Here is a 22,057-nt window from a genome sequence, read left to right as displayed (position 1 = left end):
CCTACAACCTAAAGCTCTGGATTTTATAAGTAGTGCTGAAACCAATGACTGCATATAAGAGTTAACAACATGGCACCATTTACTTCCAATGTGTAGCTTTGCATCCCAGAAATCAGAGCCAGGACCTGCACATTAGAGACTTTGGAGTCAGAGCATGCGCATGAATGGCTGGTTGGACAGTGTGTCCGCCTCTTGACCACCTTTACTGTTCCAAGACAGGTCCCTGCTTCAGATTGGATAACTGCGTAAATGAGCAGCGTTACAGATTTTCCTATTAAAGTGGCCGGTGAGTGTATTTTTCTTTTAAAAATATTAACGGTCGTAATAGCAATCTGTCTGTGACCAGTGTATAGTTCCAGCCAAATAAAGCCAATATTTTGAACAGCTTTGTAAGATGTTGCTGCACCATCATAAATAAATAACATTAAACAAAGGAAAGTGCTGTATTTGGACCATTAGTGACCTCTAGATCACCTGATGAAATAGGACATGTCCTGTTGGATCCATTTGTCAGAAATGGTAGAGGAGACACATGCAAATGCAAGTAAATGTTTATTTACAGTGAGACAGATGAGACACAAAGACTAGGAAACATGAAAAAGAAACAACAAGGCTAGACAACATGACCATAACACAAGAGAAGAGTGACAACAACTAAAGACTGACAACGATTGCTATACAATACGTGACTTGTATAACTGGCAATTAGACACCAACATGATTCAGGTGCTCATGGTCATGGACATTGTGCATGCAGAGAGCATGTGACATGCAATGGCTTATGGGTGTTGTAGTTCAATGACGTATTTCAAACAAATGTAATGCATTGGGTATAATAGAAAATTAAATAGCAACTATGATGCACATTAATTTAACTTTTATTGTCTACTTATAAACCCCAAAGGAAGCGTGTGAGTAAGGGTTAATGGCATAATTTAACAGTTGGATAGTGTTATTTCCCATGCTTCCACAGTCGGAGTAGGTAATTACTCCCACAGTGGAATCAGTGCATGGGCACTCCTTTGATACACGATGATAGTTTAAAGTCTGACTCTCAGCGTGTGGGACACCAAAACCGACACATTCCTGAGTTTAAAATGCGCACATTAATGTAGCACAGCAGTAAACAATCTTCTCTTCCTGCTGAGCACTCACAACAGTGCACTAGAAATCTAGAAATCTCTGTCTGATATGATAAACACGACGGGTAATTTTGACCTATATGTAATGGCAGGGATGGCAGCACAATGTTTGCCATTCAGTTCACAGTGTCCCGATTCAAAATCTAATTGTCTATACTGCTAAGAACAGAGATGAGAAGTATTGCATATTTGCAATTGCATTGGAAAGGCACAAGGTCTTTTTTGTCACTGCTCAAACATCTGCACTTATAAAGGGGAAATTCTCTCATAGAGGATGTCTTCACATTCTGAATAGTGGCAATGACTTTAGATCTAAGGTTTGATATTTTAGCAGGTAAATTTGCTACAGCTCTCAATGTGGGTGAACCACATGGCATTCATTCTGAGATAGAACTAACTTTCTCACTTTTTCATTGTTTAATTGAGCATACCTTTATTTCCTTGATACTATTATGTAGCCACTAGTATGTGAGATGCTCTCTCTCCATTGTGGGAAGGATCCTGACGCTCCCTCTCCAATGTGGGAAGGATCTGTTTCACTGGAGGAAATGCATACAAGCATGTTTTCTTGCGATGCAAAGAGATTGATGTCTGACTTGCCAAATCAATCCCATATTTTATCCACCACTTGGGAGTGGAGGCTCCTGCATTGTCTCTAAGCGCCACCCCTGGAGAGAAAGGTCTGCCCTCAGAATGTGAGGGACAACAGGTAAAGACTGCTCAGTGTCATAAGGGAGTGGAAAAAAAGAAAAAAAATAGCCTGGAAAAAAAAAAAAATTCCTGAGACCTAACCAGACCATGAACAACTCTAGATTTATTTGGAATTTCCTTTATACTGGGGACCGCTTTGCCTGTACCGTTTATCCCTTGCAGCGAAGTGTCCTATATCACTCTGCAGAATGAAATGCTCCCTATGGGTGCATGGGAGAATTTCCCTATGGAGTAGAAAGCAGCCAATCTATGGGTAGTCTCACATTGAGACGATGCAATGCATTCAGTTAATGTGATACCTGAAATTTTTGAGTTTGAATGTCAGAGATAGTATTTTTATTTTATTTATATATTTTTTTCAAATCAACATTAACCTATCATTGGCATTTGTCATTCATATGCAATCCAATCCCCAATGTACAATGGCTTCCCATGTCCCTTCTTAATCCGACCTGGTTTTAGCTACCATGTGAAACCCCTTCTTAATTTGGTGACGCACAAAGAAAAGGTGAACCACTATGAGATGTGTTAAACAGTGAATTCACTCACCACTGTTTGTGATCAGCATCACAGTTACAGTGGAATTTGGAGTCTGTGCAATTGCGTTCGATTCCACAGGCGCATTTCTTGATTCCTGGTGCCGAACCACCCCAGTAGAAGTGCTTTTCGTTACCTCTGCCAACCCACCATGTGTAGGGACTTCCGTCTGTAAAAAAACAAACCCACACACACACACCTCAACCACATTCGGTACATTGGATGAAATATGAGTGTATGTAAATAGGCACTGACAGCACTGTGATTCTGCATTAAACAAATCACTAACTAAACATCAGATCGTTCACATCCAAAACAGCACATTTGAAAAGTAGCTTCACATTCAAGTTGTAGAATTTACACATCCAAAAGCTACATATACGGTATATAATGGAAACGGATCTGGCCTTTCCCCTTCAATTAGTGACATTGCAGTGAAGGTCACGGGATTGTAATACGAGCATATTGTTTTTCGTGGCTTTATCATGGAACTGCACAGGACACTGCTGGTTTTAAGATTAAACTTGTGCAGGATGCCGTTTCACACACAGGCACATATAGTTTTCAACAAAAACAACAACAGAAAAGTAAAGCCATTGCAGTAGACTCAGAGTTCTTGACCCCACTAAATAAGAGAATTGTACTCCTGAGTGGTCGGCCCTGTCATCAGGGCCCAGACTGAGCGCATGTGAACTTAGTATCTCTAAGGCACATTTGCTGAGGAGAAATGTTTACACTTTTTCCTTTCCCATTCTTCCCTTAATTTCCCTTCTCAGTGATGCATTTTAAAGCATATTACTCAGTAGTGCCTCTAAATTATTCAGTAACTACGGTGAAATCAATTCACTTTATTAACGCCAGACATGTTCTTTATGATGCCACAAGAAGTAGTCAGCAGATTTTACACTGGGCATATGACTATTCCGTTTAAATTCAAAATGTCCAAAAATGAACAAACATACACTTATCACTCCACTGAAGATCAGAGAACACACTTCAACTAAACCTGTAATTAAAAATCCTTTAAAAAAATAAATAAATAAATAAAAAAATTAATGTTGCTGACTTAGAAAAGGCTATTAAAATCTTTAATAATATCCATCCCATCCATTTTCTGTATGGCTGATCCTACACAGGGTTTCATTTAAGGTTTATTATGGTGAATCCAAGAATCGTAGTCATAATCCATAATCGAAACAGTGATAGGTGCAGTTCGATCCTGTGGGACAAATTGTATTTTTGACTACTTTAGATATTTAGTTCATGAGAGATCAAAGAGAATATTCAATATAAAACCAAGTTTTAAAAGCACCCGGTTGTATGTCAGCACTGTAATAGATCATGCTAAATATATCTATTACATTTAGGATGTAAGCCATAATTGAAGGACGTTTGTTCATATCTGCATCGAAATGGCAAAAAATTCTATTTAAACTGCGGTAGCTGAAGCTACTTTGTTTATGGAACTGACTTGGGAAAAGGACTTGGACAAGATAACATATGTTTACATTTCACATCCACAATCTGCAGATGCAGATATACTCCAATCATTTCCACATCAATTCAAAGCACAATGTTCATGCTTCTGGCATGTTTCCCATTTAATGTGGCTTGTTTGAGCAGGTGAGAACTCATCAGAGGCACTTGAGTGAGGACCAAAATAACCGGTCTGAAAGTGTAAGAGTGAGGTGGTCTTGGTCCGTTTCCAAGCAAACGCTGGCGAAATTTGCTTGCAGGGAGAAAGTTATTTGACTGTGAACTGACCCAAGAGCAGGAGGTGAAACAAACATACATCTGGGTTATCCATGTAACCCTGTTCCCTGAGAAGGGAACGAGACACTGGATGAAACCTCCAACTTACAGCCACCACTGAACGGTCTCAAAAGGAATTTGGAATTCTGAAGTCCACTGGAATTTGGAACAAAGTGGTAGGGCCCACAAGGGACCAATAAATGGAGAATTTCACACGTGTGATCTACAAATAACCTAATTTCTCGAAAGACAAGAGACAAATGAGCTCTCCTATATTCTTATTAGCACGTTCATATATTTCATTATTGTAACTTTTTCCACCACCACTGGAAAAAGTTCCTGTGCATACATGCCACAAGTGATGAGTGTGATATCCGAAATTCTTTTTATATTTTAATAGGTTGCTTAAAAAATTCAAAAGGATGGAATGGCACATTCTCATTCAAAAGAGATGACAGAAGAGGCCTGCAGAATTTTATTTATTTATTTATTTATTTATTCTTACAAAAATGCAATGAGGAATAGGGTTGCCATTTTCGCTGTAGGGTAGTCTTAAGACGAGGCACCCCCTAAAGCCTATAGCTGTCATCGAAAGCTGTTACAGGAAACAATGCGGTGACTTAAAGGAATCAGGTCACCTGCGAGTGCACCAGGCCATGAATAAACTTTTGCAATATTTCTGTAAAAAAAAAAAAAAAAAAATGAAGTAACATGATTTATAGGTAATGTATGTCTTTTGAATTGCTATCACTTGAGAAGCCTATGTCCTTCACATGTCAATAAACAGGATTCTTCTTGAGTGGTCTGTAAAGGTGACACTGGATAAAAAAAAATATATAATTAAAAAAAAGAAAGAAAAAAATTATTATTCAGGGACTATGCCACTGTTACTATAACATCAGCGGTAAAGAGTAACAGGAAGTGACTGAGTGGAAAAATAGTCCTTTAGCCTTGTGGAAAAAACTTACATCTGTTTACAATTGCAGGGTTCTTGATCTCTACCTGAAAGCATTTCTACAAAAAAATAAAAAAAATTTAAAAAAATTTAAAAAAAGGACCGTGCCAGTTTTTCTCGCAGTGGGATAAAACACTTAGAGAATAAGCCACAACCATTCTGAAAAGGCAGGTCTTATTGTGATGAAGTGAGCAGCCCCTTTTTCACGAGCCCCCTTTTTTTACTCAGCACTTTTTGGAGCCGGAGCCTCATCCACAATTTTATGACCATTCATAAAACCTCTGACAGAAAATTTCTCTCCCTGGACATGAAGTGAATTACTAAAAGTCGCCAACGTGAATTTCTGGATAAAATCCACACTGTCTACCATGGATTTAAGTTTCAATTATCAGCTGATGGAATTAATGTTTTGTATCCACTCGTACGACAAACATTTCTCTTGCATAGTTGTCACATCTGTTTAACCATTACTCTGTAAGCGGTCCTAAAACATATTGGAATATAGCTGGCTAGCGTGAAAATAGCAACATGGTCATAGAAGCAGTGATCTCTAATTACGGTGATACACTGGGGGCTAAAATCTAATATCTATCAATAGCTGGACAATTGAACTGATAGGGCTGAGCAATGCGATATATTACAAGGTCTCATTGATGCCATAATACGAATGATTTGGAAGAAAAAAATATCTAAAGACAGACAGATACATTTGTGATTTGTAATATTTTAAGTGTTTCAAGTCTGTTATACTCGTCTAGCTTCATGCTGTACACCAACACACAGTTTACATCCCATCCAGGAGATGTATCTGTCTTCAGCAGTCTCTGAAATACTCAAACCGGCACGATCAAAGTCACCGAGGTCACAGTTTTTCTCCACTCTGACGTTTATTTGGTTTAATAGCTGGAGCAACACTGTGATAATGTATGTGAAACAGTGCGCATGTACAGCCACGTGTGTTTGTACTATTCTACCTGGTCCAGAGAGCCCTGGAGTGTGTGCTTCAATGTGGGCTTCCTCAGCATGTCCACAGTGTGTGGTGCTGATTTTGATCTGGGCCCTGAGCAGCTTCAGACACAGAAGAAACAAATAAAAGGAGAAAATAAGCTTCAGTTTATAAGATGCTGAATTTTATGGTTAATTTATGAGCAATCATTTCTTAAAATGTTCTATCGTATTTCTTTTTACGACGATGTCTTGAGAGTTCTGTCTTAATGATCTACTCTGTAATTTTATGCGGTACTGAATTGTAGTTATTTTATTCTTTTATACACATTATTATTAGATTTTTTTGTATACTGCTTTAATGATTGTGGATTTTTTGTGATATTTCGTAAAAAAATAAATAAATAAATAAATCAAACACATTTAATTTTGAGTGTTATAGAAGGGTTGATTTCCTTTCTTCATTTCTGGTTTTGTGTTGCTTTAAGGCATACAGCTATTGTGTTATGAAATATTTTGCAATATCAAGTGTTTCTGTGACGTTTTCTTAGTTCACCCCTTTTTTTTGTGCGTGTTTTTCAATCAGTTCGATGCTTTTTTTTTTATTTCAATCATTTTAGCTCTACTAGAAGCAGTTAAAGTTAGAGTTACATAATTTATTTAAGCATTCTTACACGAAACAAACAAACAAATAAATTATGCTGAACCTCATACTTAAGATAAAAAAAGCAAAAGGTTTGATTGACTTGTTTTACCTGTGCAACATTTCTGTAATTTATGACTTGTAAATGACTAGTAAATTAATTTTACTTAAGAAAGCAAATGCAAATTAGCCAAAATTGTACTAATTATTTTCATCAGTCTACACATGGAGGAGTAACATTTCCACAAACTGCATATCAGCTATGAAGAAGCTACTCGGCTATCCTAAAATTTAACTGATCCAGTCATTATTAAGAGTGTTTTGCTACTCGACAGAAAATATTGCATATGCATACAAAATATTGCAATATGCATGTGGAGAAATCACTGCTTTAGGCCATATTCTGTACACACAACTAAACCATTTCCTATAATTAAAGTCACAATGGCTAACATCCTGTAGAATAAAATTATTTAATATCTAGTGAACACAGTCCTACTGAACCACACTAGACAACGGTCTACTCGATGTTATTAAAAGGACAAGTGCAGGGTAGTTGAAATATGTCCTAGTAACTGTTTTTTGTATGTTACCTTTCTAACTTTAGCAATAATTTGTATATGTTGGAACATATAGAAAATATATACAGTATATATTAGTGCTGTGGCGATTCCCTGTGAACTGTGCACTAAAGACCAGCAGCATGTTCCTTTATGAAAGATATGGTTTATTTATTAGCAGAGCATTGAGCTCATGTCTGGTCTATCTCTGCTGACTTGTCTAAAGGCAAGATGTTATACTGCAGGTGTACATTTTAGGTTATAGGCCACATTGCACTTATTCCAATGTGTAAAAAAAAATCAGCTTAGAATATCAATAACATATTAGCAATTCCTCTAAAATGTGTTAATTTATGGAAATGTATTGTACATTCCGGTACACATCAGACACAAAACAGATTATCGGACTACGATCCGTTTCCGAAAAACCCAACGTTTTTACATTCTTTAATCTATAAAATCACATACAAGAAAAATAAAAAATAAAGGGAAAGCACGGTGGCATTTACAGTGTAAAGGTGTGTTTTTTTGTTTTGTTTTGTTTTGTTTTTGCAGGTATTGCTTCCTCAGGTCATATGCCTGAAAATAATCTGTGGAGTTATGAGTATGACTCAAGCATCTTATTGACTACAGATATTGAGAGGGTGGTTTTTTTTCTCTCTCTCACCATTAGGCTGCTGCTTTTATCCACAGCACAGAATACATAACATTTTTTTTTTCCATTTTAAGCCTCTGATTCACAGACCTTATTTAGAGATGACACAGTGAAAGCACTGCAGTTAAAATAGGTTGAAATATTTCAGTCTGTTTTTTTTTCTTCTTCTTTCAAATCAATGTGTCCTTTTGAATTGGTGTTGTGTGAACGAGTGTCAGTTTGCTAGAAGGCTCGGTAATTGCGAATATATATATATATTTTTATTTAAAAAAAAAAAATAATAAACAGAGCTGACACAATAAAAAAAGTGATTCCTGTAGCACTAGAAAAAGGCCTAGAGGGGCTAATCTACACTTTCTGAGAGAAGAGAACATAAACAAAATCATTGTTTCCTTCTCCACTCTTTTTGCATGGTGTGCAATGAAATGTTCTCAATGATTAAATGACAGTTTCTTAAAAGCTAAACTGACAAAGTCCCACACAAGAGAGCATTAAAGCATTTGCTGACACCATAGACCAGGTAACAGTTACTAAACATGCTGCATGAAAAACAATGTCCTCCATCAAATACTGGCAGCTTCATGTCGGACACAAAACAGGACAGAAATCTTAAATTCTCCACTTTACAGGTACTAGTCTATACTGCTGCCCACCTGCTTCCTGCTTTGACAGGCTAATGAGGGATTACGAGCACCTCCGCATGTGTCACACTAATTCGCTTTGGGAAAGACTACCGAACAAAATACAAGGTGCTTGATAGAACATATGCTTTAGGTTTTATAGAAACAAAGTCACAATGCAGTCTGCATGACTAACAATGACCATAAACAAGAAGAATCCAAGGCCATAGTTGTCAGCTGTTAATGAGGTATGAGGATGTTGCATGGCCAGACATCTGTTCTATGTATTTTGCAGCCATTGGACAGATGCTGCATCAGTGGAGGAAGTACAGTCTTTGGGTTTGTCCTCCTTCTCTGATTTTTCCCCCCAAATTTGCCGTTGTTCTTCGTGTCAGAAGGCCGACGTTTGGCAGGTAGAATGCCGTGACACCCATTTCGCAAATTACAGGTGACTGATGGATATGACAAATGACCTTTCTCTGGCATAGGCAGTGAGGCCGTGCGGGTAGTGCCCAAGTGAAATGGACATACTCCTTTGTTTCAGCAAAGTATAGTGAACTAAATATTGAAACACCAATAATTTTTTTTTTTTTTTTTTTTTTTAAGCCATCAACATGAACAGCTCTGGCAATTCTGCAAAATTTCACACAATAAAAATGTACGAATTTTAAGCATTCATTAATACTTAACGAATTATTCTGTAAGGATGAATTAATGGCCAATAACTCACGAATAACATCAGGAAATAATGAAGTGTGTACAAAACAAATTTACATTATCACATTTTTGTACACAGTGATGCTCAACCCAAACTTTAGGTCACACAACAATTTGCAATTTGAATCTAAGGCCACTAACAACTTGGTTTGATACAGCATGATCGAACACAAAACCACGTTACCGGGGTGATGCTATAAATATTTATTCATATATTACGCCATGGTAAGGACTGTGGAATATGTAAATAAAAGTACTTGTTGAGGCCTAACTTAAAGTTGTGCATAGGTGTAATTTTAGAACTATACTGTATATAAACTTTTAAAATATATATATATGACGTAATATTTTATTTGTATTTCCGGTGTTAGAGTTTAGTTTAGAGTTAGGAGTGCTGGAAAACAAAACTACAAATGGGTCTCCAATTGTCTGAACTTATATTATAGCCTATAATTTGGGTTAGCCTGAATTGTTTATACACAGACACTTGATAATGTAAATTGTGTCTATTAATATTGCGTGGTATTCATTACCATAATGAATAAACATGATGTTAATACTTAGTTATTATCATTATTAATGACTCGGCTAGGTGTTAATGCATACACCTCATTATTTCCTGATGTGTTAAGTATTAGTGCATGTATTAATTCCTCATTATGAAAGCATTAGTTAAGTATTAATGGAATTATTTTTAGATCTTATAGTAAAACATTACCAATAAGAAAAAAGAAAGATGTAGAGCATATGAACTATGCTGATTTCAGTAAGTATGCTGATTTGAGACAGTTATAAATTTGGACTCATATTGGTTTAGAGATTCAGACAGTTCAATGAAAATAACTGCTTGGTGGGAGTTTGTTTGTCAGAGTCATAAATTGCTTCATAAGGAGACGTGGGCTTGAATATGCAAGAATTTCACACTTGCCCTGCTGTTTGATCCTCTACATACACAGATGGCATTCCTGTCAGAAACATTAATAAGGATAGACAAGACAGTTTTTCTAATATCCGAGAATGCAAGGTGCAAACGCCTCCATCACTTCATTAACATATTTACAGTTCCAACAGAAAATAGCTTTTTCTATTAAAATAAATTGGATGTAAACTAAAAGGTTACTGAGTGCCAGATCAGAGACTTAATAAAAAGATTCATGGCCATGAGGTGCATCGAAATCCCGCTGATAAACACCTGCTATTCATTACTTCTACATGTTCAGAGTGATAAAATTCTCATACTTTGCACTTGTCGTAATTTTTCCTCATAATTTAAAGGTAGATAATACGTACACCGATGTTCATAGGCAGGGAAATTACGATGTCATCTACAGTTCCCCGACGAGTTTGCATTATATTTTGTTTATTTATCACTTCTCACTAATTCTCAGTCTTAATTCGACACTTGGCTAAACTTTCACGCTGGCTATGTTTACGTGCAAATATTTCCTAAATAACTGTTTATATATTCACTGCACACTAGAGTTGGGGTACTCGATCCCGGACTCGACTGGACTCGAGTCCGATTATAAACGAACTCGGCCTTCTCACGCATTCGGGTAAATTTGTACTCGAACTTGACACGGACCGACATTTTGGACTCAGTAATTTTTCCACGTACAGTCGAAGAAAAGAAAGATAAAGAATAAATAACAACATAAACAGACTTCCCACCTCTTCAGCAGCGTCACGACGGCCGCAAATTATATACGATTTCCCGGAAATGGATTTTTTGAGATAGAGCGAGAGACCAGTAAGAGCATGGAGCGAGGCTGCGTCCGAAACCTCATACTTACCTACTGTATAGTAGGCGAAATATATGTCGTTTCGGACTCAGCCCGAGTGACAAGAGGGAGAGAGTGGCACAGCACGTATCCTGATTTCTGCTAGATAGACCTAGCAGTTTTTTTCTGTGGGCGGGCTTTAAAGTTGACCTCGCTCTCTCTTCAGTTCATCCATCAATTCAGTGGACCGCTGTAGAATCAGTATCTCTGTAGTGCTATGCAACGTCATGGCAGAGTGTCCAAAATAACCCCCCACCAAAACTAAAGAAAATACACAATGCACTTCCCCCAAGATTTCACTAAAGTGTACCCCTGCTTCATAGGGGTCAAAAATAACAACAGTTTTGCAAGTTTTCAACAGCGACTTTTCGATTGCCCATGGTTGGTTGAATGATTGTAAAAGACATGCGGAGGTGAGTTTAACAGGTGTCATTTCTTCATTAGCATAGCATAACATAAGCAAGGAGGCTAATATGGAAGACATTACTCAAAATGTACATCAAAATGAAGATGACCAGAAAGGTGAGGAGGTGAGAGTAGGGCAAAATCGACGGTGTCTGTGTAGCAACTGCACGCCTATGCCAACCGAGAGTGTTTGTTGTTCAAGGTAAGCATATCGATTAAACTATCGTTTTTATGATGAAACGTATCCTAATTTCAGTGTTTTTAGAGATTATCAGCCATCTCGCCATCATATTCTTTATGCTAGTAAAATTCAGACGGCCCGCCAGCACGCTGTCGCCATGTTATGACCTAAATCTATGCTATGTACACAGCCTCTGTTTGTTTGAAGGTACTCATATCTTTGGAAAGCTAAGATTCTTGTGATTAGATTGATATAAACCGTTTTTGAGATACAACGACAACAGCGGCTACAATCAATGTCTGTCAGAGCACCGATGTACAAACAAACGCTTACGAAACGGAGGCAACTCACCTCATGTGAGGCGTCATAGTAATCCACTGATCCAAGTCATCCTGACATTTATGCATGAATTGTTGCATGTTAAGGCCTACAAGTCTTCATAGTCAGGGTTCCTTTTAAGTGAATGTAAACAGTTGGGGGGAAAAATCTGAGGTGTGTATAATAAAAGTTCTACATATAACTCTATATCACTTTTTTCTTTGAAACCATTTTTTTTTTTTTATATGAAACTGGTTGAGGTGCTGATGACATGAAATAAAAATATTAAATGGCAATGGTAAGATTTATAAGGTATTTTTTGTTACATTTATGTTGCCATTGGTTTGTGAAGGTTAAAATATTAATTGAACAGCTCAGTGTTGAGTTTACAATTGCAATTTCAAATCTTTTTTCAATTTAATTACTTTCTGGACTCGGGCGGACTCGACCGTTAAGGACTCAGACTTGGACTCGGACTCGGTCGGTTAAGGACTTAGTCTCGACTCGAACTCGACAAAGCTGGACTCGGACACAACACTACTGCACACTACAACGAAGTACATTCTTAATTCTTAAATCTTCATTTATACGCAAGTTACATGTAACCTTATGTAAAGTCACGCACATTCAAGTATGTAAACTGGACAGGCTTCTTACAGCAATATAGCTGCACAGCATTTCACATTTGCAGGACATTCTGGAACAAAACGCTCAAAATTTGCATACGATACCTTTACTCATCTTCTAATGCTATCAACATTGAAGGCATAACTATCGGTAACAATAGAATAAGCATTACAGCACAGTAAATAAAGGTTTTTAATCAGTGTTTGTTTTTTAAATCCTTTGAGATATCGGTGAATGTACATACTATTAAGATAAAAACACAAACCTGTATGATCTACCTTGTACATTTATTTATTTATTTATTTATTTATTTATTTATTTGAATCCCAGTCCAGAAAAAGGGGAAGATTTCCAGACCTTATACAACCTTATTGTTGTTTAAGCCTGAGAGAATAATGGATGGGGGTCTATTTTCCATCGAGCACTAGTTCTGATAAAATTGGTTTTGTACTTGAGATGAAAACCATTTCCCCTGGAACACATCTCTCTCAAATTACTTTTGATATCTTAAGAGATATTCACTTTAAAAATGATGATGGTAGCTGAGGCACTTACCTGAAACTGTATCATTATGGATCAAATTAAACACTGTTTGTGTGTTCAAAATGAAATATAAAAGAGTAACAGACAATCTGATATTGGAATCACAGACCAGACGAAATATCTCACATAGAACCTCAGAGATGCATTGTCCCAGAGGTGCAGAATCACAAGATGATGCTGACAGTGTTCTATATATTTCTAGCGAAACAAACTCACCGTCGTGTTGCTTTATTATTCTGATTGGGAGAAAACCTAAACAGAATTACTGTGCAATGTTGACGAAATGCTCATAAACAGCAGACAACAATCTCTACTGCATTCTATTTGGCTTCCTAGGCTGGAAAGACGGGCAGTAGAGGAATGCATGCATGCATTCAGGACCACCGCACACTACACAATTGCTATCAACATACACACCATGAACAAGAGGTGTTACTACATTCATTCTTTTTGTGTTAATGCCTGTTAAGCACACCCGCAAGGATGTGAAGTTGCAACAGCAGGGAAATAAGAGGGAAATGAGTGATTATAAAACGTGACATGACATCCAGAGAGCACAAATGATTCATGTGGTAACATGAAAGGAATTCATGCAACAGAATCGCAATAGGAGTGACAATAGGAAAGTGCAGAAAGAAGCAGCAATGAGAAAGTGTCAAAGTGTAGAAGTGGCCCCCCTTTTTATTTGAGACAAAGAAGAAGAAGAAGAAAAAGAAGAACTGCTGCAGTGTCCACTCTGGCGCTGGTCAAAGTCCAAACTTAATTAAAGCTGCAAGCAGCAATGAAGGGTCCCCTCACCCCTGGTGCACGTTTGGGCTGCTCTGCCAGAGGAACGCTATTAAATTTTTTTTTTGCACTTTGTAGCACTTATACGTTGTTAGGAGTCTATCACAATGTAAAACATGTAATTTCCTGTTGGCAGTAGGTGGTGCTATGACTATAACCGAATATTGGCATGTAGCTGTCTTCAGGCCAGCGTTCGGATCAAACACGAAGTTTGGTGGATATTGAACATTGGTATGTATTCGTTATGATAACTTCCTGTTTCATGGTGAAATATCGAATTTTGTCAGACCACCACGTCCATGCTGTGCAGTGAAAACTCAAAAAGCTTTGCAATTTACCATCAACGAGGCCTTTAGATTAGACTGACTGAATATTAAGTTGATCGGATTAAATCTCTTGGAGGAGTATATTAAAGTACGAGGCCTGGAAATGGCAAAATCTGAGCAAGAATTAACAACATGCAAGTGTTATGAAGTGCTAAAAAAAATGTAATGGCATACCCCTGGCAGAGCAGCCCCGACGTGCACCTGGGCGCGGGGGCCCGTTCATCTCCGCTTACAGCTTTAATTTTACTCATATTTACTGTTCCGCCTTACTTAATAGCACGTCACTTTTACTCTGCCCTTGTCCACCACTGTTTTGAGTTAGCATATGACATTACACATCATCTCAACCATTCATATCTAAACATGTACTTATTATTATCTCTAATAAGAGCTTATACTGTCAATGTCTAAATATGGGCCTCATCACTAGCATTTCAATGCCCAGTGTGCCCAACGTAAATATGCGAATGACAAAGTAAGGACTCTTGACTCGTCACTCACCGGGTGTGTTGAGCAGACGTGAGGAGCGGCAGATGTAGGCGATGTACTGCTCGCAGTGTTCTGCAGCATCTGTGATGGCTCTGATCTGCTCTGTGGTGGCACTATAGTTTAGATGCAGCACTGTGCGTCTCTCCCTGCTCGAACCCGATACAGTTGTCTGAGCCGGCAGACTGTTCACCACCATCGTCCACACCTTGTCCTCTGTTTTTTGAAATTGTAAAATTAATTTTAATTAAAAAAAAAAAAAACTAAAAAAACCCATAAGATGTTGAAATAATTTGTGTGATATTGCATATAGCATTTTTGTATCGCCAGTTAACTGTGTGTTGATTGCCATTCTATTACTTGAACTCCATGTATTTAAGGACTACAGATAAATGTAAATTGTTTTAATTAACACTTTTACTTAAAAATATACCAAGATTTTGTTCATTTGCTCTTTAGTCCCAAACTTTGATGATGCATTGTAATTCCCCTCGACTATACGTATTCACCGGCACCTGGAAACTATTAAAATGAATGAAAGACTTCAAACAGAAAGTGTCTAAAAGAAAAGTGATATTTTACTGCTCTGGATCGAGTCGGAGGCTCCCCGATCTCAAATCGTAAATATCAAACATGTCGACATCAAACTCTTGATCGGCCTGCCAGAGGCGGGATACCGGCGATAGGTAACGAGAGCGAGCAAGCGTCACCAACGCGGGTGTCACGTGCTTTTATAGCAGAAACATGGCAGCCGCAAACGTGCCATGGGAGAGATGACTCTGTGTGTGTTTACAAAGAAACGGCGATCATGTAGGGGATGTTTTGTAAATAAGGTTTTGCTAAGATTGCTATTTTGCGTCTCCTTTTTGTTTTTTTTTTGCTGCAAAATGCAACGCACACCAGGAGAGCCAGCTGACAATGTCGATCGTCCTGTATATATTTGTTTTTCTTCTGGAGTCACGTTTGATAAAACGCGAGTTTCTGTGAGATCTCGTGTCTGTGAAATCGTTACTACAATCGACAGGTGTGCGGTCTGGCGGTCTGGCCGAATCATCGAGCGTGTGCTTTTGGAGGATTATTATGTTAAAAATCAGTTGGAACTGTCCTTATGCCTGTGGTCTCCCACGGTTTTAAAATCAGTTAAAATAATAACAAAAAAAAAAAGGTCTAGTATGTCCCTGGCATTAAGGGACTGTGTTTTTCTTTAAAATCTCACCATGGGTTTGCTTATGAATAGACAAGCTTGTTGTTTTCTGTAGTCTGCCAGCCAGGGTAAAGAATGGGACTTATTTAACCAGGTTTCTATGATGTATATTGTTTAGTCTTTACATGAAAGAGAAAAGAGTACCTTAAATTATCATTGTATTTGTAATTTTGGAAATTATCATTACCGAAAAACCCTTTATGAACTATCCATCAGATCCTATCTTTTGGGAAATGTATCTACCTCTTACACGACCATGGACTTCAATGCTCATCAAGTGAAGGTGGTACCTTCTCAAAGTGTAACCATCTTTTTTTCAGTCTACACATAATGACAGAGTTTTCTTCTCTCGTTCGTGCAAAGAAAAAAGTCACATAGTACTACCTAACAAATTTCGACAAGTCTTCCATGAATTCTACAGCATTACTTAAAAAAAGATTTATGCCATGCTTATGAATGTGTTTTAAAGGCTCTATGTATGTACACGAATAAAGCATTAGGAAAAATGAAGCATTTCCCAAAAACTACCGCATGTATGCTCCGGTCAATTTCTTATTGACTACAATCAGATACTGACTCAGTTAATGTGCTGCTATAATCTTTATACGTTTATAAATATAATTTGCCAAAATGGCCTTGGTGTTCAATGACTGCGGAAATAAAATTGGTTCTCAATAGTGGAATCATTGGGAGGATACTGTGTAAATTACCTGTCATGTTGCAGATGACTCTGAATGGTCCTAGAGGTCCACTGCCATCTGGATCGATCCAGTAGATGTCTGACGTGTTCCCAATGTGCTTATAAGCCTCACACGACTGCTCATAGATAGCTAAAGGGAAAAGAAAATAAGACTGACCGGTCCGTTTAAAACCCGAATTAGCGGTAGTATTTCATGTTGTGGTCAGTAAGCGCGAAACACAATAACAATCAAAACACGCGACAGCAAATCAGAAAACACAACTGCACAACTACAACAGCAAACCAAACCGAAAGAAATTGTCAAACATGACAACAGACGAAAAAAACAAACACACACACACACAACAGCAAACCAAAATGTGACAGCAAAACCAGAACCACATCGATTTTATCTCAAAAGTAAAAGTGTAGGTTCTTATTGAACATCACATGCTTGTTACTGATTGGCTAAAGTGCATGCAAGGTTTGGCAGAACTGAATCATGACCATTTAAGACAGCCAACATATGAGATGTCTCGTCATTGGAAACAAGCAACTAGGAATATGCAATGAATTTCAGGTTAGGACCGTCTTAGTGCATAGTTTCATCTCTTTTAAATTATGAAATGATGAAAAGGTTATTCAAGGCAGAGCTGCTTAATGCGATATGTAAAGATTCCTCTTTGTGGACTTTTTTTAGACAGCACGAGTCGCATAAGTCAACAATCACAAAGAAGCTCAGGTTAGATGTCGAATGATTTCGCTGTAGAGTAGGTGGCGCTGTAAAGAATCCATTCTTCATATAGCCTCGGAATCAATGGAATAAAGAAAGCTTCAAGGTTTGTGCCAGTCGACATTAAAAAGGCAATTCCATTAAAAATGTCTGTGAACTCAAAGAAGAAATTCATTTCAAGCACCCCTGTCTACTTCCTTGTCTGGTTCATGTCAACTTTAAGCCAACATAAGTTTTCGCTATGAATGCAGCTTTTTAAGCACACTTTAAGCAAAAAGTTAACTTTCAAACTACCTAATCAGTGTTTCAAATACCTCTCTCAGTGATGAGCAGAAGAGCCTTACATACTGTTTAGAATTCAAGTTTCAAGAACTTTGCTTGTATACACACAAGCTTCCTTGGACAATGCAATTCTTAGTTTGTTCAACCAGAATGTTTGCAAAACCAGAATGTACACAGAATTAGAGAACATGGAATCAGAGAAAATAAGGCTCATTAATGCACATAAAAATGGCAAGACTTTGCAATAGGACAAAGGCACAGGATGGTATAAACTGACAAACTAATTATGGTGTGAACTCCTGGACACAATCAGGAACATAACCTGATAACAGGACAGTCCAGGTGGAGATGAGACTCAGATAAAAACATAGGCACATGGCAATGTACACTGAGCGACCATAATATTAAAGCCAACTGCATAATATTGTGTAGGTGGCCCTGTATACAAAAAAAAAAAAAAAAAAAAAGTCTACTACTTGTTGAGCTGTGGAGCATGCCAGGTGCTGAGAGGGGAATTTGAAACACATTTCATATGAGTGGCTGAATGGAGTTACTAGAATTACAGGCCTGTTTATACATACAGGAGTGACAGGTAGCTCCGGTGTACCCGATGCCATCACAGGAGCAGCTGAAGGTATCCCAGGTCTGAGTGCACCTTCCTCCATGTTCGCAGTGATTGGGCAAACATCTGGAAAGCAGGACAGAGAATCATTAGCATAAAATCAGCCTCACATTAAATACCACTGCATCTTTGTCCTTCTGTTCAAAGTCACATAGCTTCGCCTTGGGGTAAAACAGGGCAAATTAGTGCGCATCCCCGAGGGACCACCTGTCTTATGATGTGTTTGATATGCTTATTGGAAAACATCGTTAGTTTCTGGGCTGAATAATAAGGTAGTGAGAACTGAACGGCACGTTCATGCCTGGTCTACACTTTTTGTTGGAGTGTGTCTATTTTCAGAATTTATATAAACTGCAGTTTCTTTTAGGCACAACATCCTTTAATCAAAGAGTTTCCTTTATGCAAGTTGTACTGGCATCATTAGCAGTAGAAACACAGACATGAGACAGAAAATTAGCATCAGTCATAGTCAATGTGCAGAAATACAGATTCCTAACAGACAATGTCCCTTTGGCATTCTTGGAGACACACTGTGCATATTTTAGCAACAATAGCAGGGTGGTGTGATACAACCCAATACAAAATGGGGATTGTCTGAACGCCCGTGATACAAGTCAGTTTTTGTTATAACTTGCTATCACGTATGTTTTGCCTTTCTTTCACCGATATAAATAAGACACAAAAAACTAATTTACGGAGAAATCAAAAGGTGCAAAGTCTCTGTCTGTGGTAGAATACAAGCTGACACACCAGATTCCTTCAATAAAAGTAAAGTAAGCATCTATTTACAGAAAGCTTCATCATATCTACAATTCTGTATGTCTATGTAGAACGTGTTTTTGAATCTGTTTATTAGTAGATTAGATTATGTGGATTGTCCACCATACAAGTCCCTGTGAGTGAAAATCATCATCATCTAATATATTAGAATGAGATAAGTTGAATTCAGCCAGCACTACTGTCAGAGATGCTGTTATGTAAGGAAGAACATGCAGTTATACTAAAGTAATGCATGCTGCTATGGTGTGATGCATGATGCGTGATGCAAAGTGGACCGTCTTTACCACCTTGAAAAGTATTATTCTTGTATAACTGCATTGTCTTGAGTGCGTTATTCTGCATATACAACAGCGATTTGCAAACAATTACGATGCGAGTGTAATATCGCTGGAAAACAACTGTTCTATAAACAATCTATTAATATTGAGTAACTGACATTTTAGACACAATATGGCCAGACATTTTGTTCAGCTTTGATCCATCAACAAAAATAGTTCTCAAAGAAGCCACAGCTATCGCTACAATTGGAATTTTATGTGGGATGCAGGGTGGCTTCGTGGTTAACACGTTTGCCTTGCACCTCCAGGGTTGGGGGGTTGGAGTTAGCATGTTCTCCTCATGCTTCAGGGGAACTCCGGTTTCCTCCCCGAGTCTAAAGACATGCTTTGTAGGCCGATTGGCATCTCTAAATTATCCATAGTGTGTGAGTGTTTGTGCCCTGCGATTGGCTGGCACCCCTTCCAGGGTGTCCTCCGCCCTGTGCCCCAAGTCCCCTGAGATAGGCTCCAGGCTCCAGGCTCCCCGCGACCCTGTGTAGGATAAGTAGTACGGAAAATGGATGGATTGAATTTTATGTAGCAAAACACAGACAAGTGGAGGGATACAAATGGTGAAATGTACCAGTGTTATTACACAAAATATCAGCACTCTTTGGATGCAGCTTGTCCAATCAAATTAGTGGACCAGAAATCACTATTGTATAATGTTTTTCATGAAATAAGAAACCCTAGACATGTGTCCATATGTCTGACTCATGACATGTGAAACTTTGACAGGAGTGAAAAATGCCGTATCTACTGTTAAATGTTGCAATTTACAGACCAATAAAAATGTTTATTTTATGGTTTTTTATACACACAGTAGTACACAATTTAAGAAGGTCATGAGATGCTAAATTGAGTTAATGAAGTATGCTGCAACATTGGTTTTAATAAAACAAACAAACCAAAAAAACCTGCATCAGTATTCAGCGTGCTCGGAAAACCGAAGTGCAAGCTCATTGCGCGAACCCGTTGTGCGAGCTTGGAGCGCGAGCCCGGTGCGTGAGAGCTTAGCGAACGCACGCTTTTTGGTCTTCAATGACATCGACTTTGTTTACTTTGGACACATGCTTTTGTTATGTCCCGTCTCCGTCCCGTATTGTTATCGGTTGTTTCCCGTATGTCATTATTGTTTTCAGCTGTCCCGTGTTTCACCCCTGATCACGTTCGTCATTTAAACCCCTCGTGTCTCTTTGCACATCGCGCAGTATTAAGTGTATTCTCCTTGTTCTCGGTCTCGATTCATGTTTATTGACTTTGTTTCTCGTTTAGCGTTCTGGTTTCTAACCTTGCCTAATTTATGCCTGTTTGTAGATCGCTTGACCCATTGCCTGTTTTGACCATGCGCTTGTATCGGGATTTAGATTTGTCTGCCTGTCTCGTTCTAATAAAGGTCTTTAACTGCACTTGCATCCGTCATAACCTCCATGACGTAAATTACGTGACAGTCTGTCTGCTTCACGACACTATGCAATTACTGTTCACATTAAAGAAAAAAAATCTCCGGCTTAATTATTCTGCTTGCAAAACATTGACATAATTACAGACAAATGTCCAACCTCTGTGGTAAACCTGCAACAAGTGAAAAGTAGCCCAGTTTAGCAGGAACATCAGCCATGTTTGACCCCGACATCAGTGTGCTTTACTCTCTCTAGCATTTTTCGGTGTTGTCCTCCTCCCAAACTTTGAGAATCGATGTGAAATGCATTTCCTACAACATCATACACACAATCAAGGCTGCGTAATCATCGTACTGGCAATGTATTAAAAAGATATTTATCATACATAGATCCTCCATCTTTGTCCCTAGCTAGAAGTTGTAATTAAATAAGATAAAATAATTAAAGGCTTCACTGTGTTTTCTTCCAGATGTAATTAGTCATCCAAAAGGTGCTTTAAATTGGCCAAGGGTTCAGAAGTGAAATATGGCAACTCATACCCCAGTCTTCATAGAATGTTTTCTGAGACTGCTCTTGTCAGTTGTGTGGAAAATTCATTAGCACAGCTGAATGCAGCATGAAAAAAAAAAAAAAAAAGAAATCACTTGTTGGTCTCATGCTTTGTGGGCAGAGTTATGAATATGGAAGTTTGCAAGGACTTTTTTTTTTTGTTCTGCCACCTTCTCTTGGACGGTGATATATGTTCTGTTGGGACATTATCTGTCAAGAACGTTAGGATTAATTGGGTTAGCGCCCCGACCATCTGCTGCTGGAGCTTTACACCATGAACTCATCCAACACCCACAATGTCTCTGTCACTGAGAGCACACATAGGTGGCCTTGCCACTGATGCAATATAATAAAAACAAAGTTACACACTATGAAGACCGAATTGTCTGCGGCTGTTCTTCCGTTGATAATAAAAGTCATGCCTGGTTTAATCAGGTAAAAAGTCACACTCTGACTCATACCGGTGGTGCAGAGGAATGTGCCAGAGTGATGGAGATTCAGAACTATTCAAAAATTCAATTGTTAAATGGTTAAATCATTTTGGACGACTGATTCCAATAACATAGTTTGCTGTTTGAGGCAAATTCGTTAACCCTGGCCCAATTTGACATTTTTTCATTTAAAAGAGATTTACTCAGAACCTACTATGCGCAATATTCAAATAATAAAAGGAATCTGTGTGTTAATGTTGTGTCTCATGAAGGTTTAGAACTCAATTTCTGACCTATGACTAGGAATAATCAAAGAAAATGTCACCTCTTGTTGGAATTCCCAGTACAACATATGATGTCAAATCAG

At 38.1% G+C, this 22,057-nt stretch overlaps 1 protein-coding gene across 1 annotated transcript in view; it reads right to left on the bottom strand.

The window, feature by feature from the left end:
* The window catches only part of LOC108256453 (contactin-associated protein-like 2), a 133,883-nt gene that overhangs the window by 39,975 nt on the left and 71,851 nt on the right, over window positions 1-22,057 (bottom strand). Inside the window, exons 11-14 of the mRNA XM_017453351.3 lie at window positions 18,170-18,276; window positions 16,605-16,724; window positions 14,706-14,906; window positions 2,403-2,559 (exon numbers count right to left, since the gene is read on the bottom strand). Coding sequence (XP_017308840.1) covers window positions 2,403-2,559; window positions 14,706-14,906; window positions 16,605-16,724; window positions 18,170-18,276 — 585 coding nt within the window. The remainder of the gene's footprint in view (window positions 1-2,402; window positions 2,560-14,705; window positions 14,907-16,604; window positions 16,725-18,169; window positions 18,277-22,057) is intronic.

Source organism: Ictalurus punctatus, chromosome 23 (genome assembly GCF_001660625.3).
Source record: "Ictalurus punctatus breed USDA103 chromosome 23, Coco_2.0, whole genome shotgun sequence".
Taxonomy (NCBI): Eukaryota; Metazoa; Chordata; class Actinopteri; order Siluriformes; family Ictaluridae; genus Ictalurus; species Ictalurus punctatus.
Note: the sequence above shows the minus strand (reverse complement) of the source record. Positions and strands in the feature narration are given on the sequence as shown.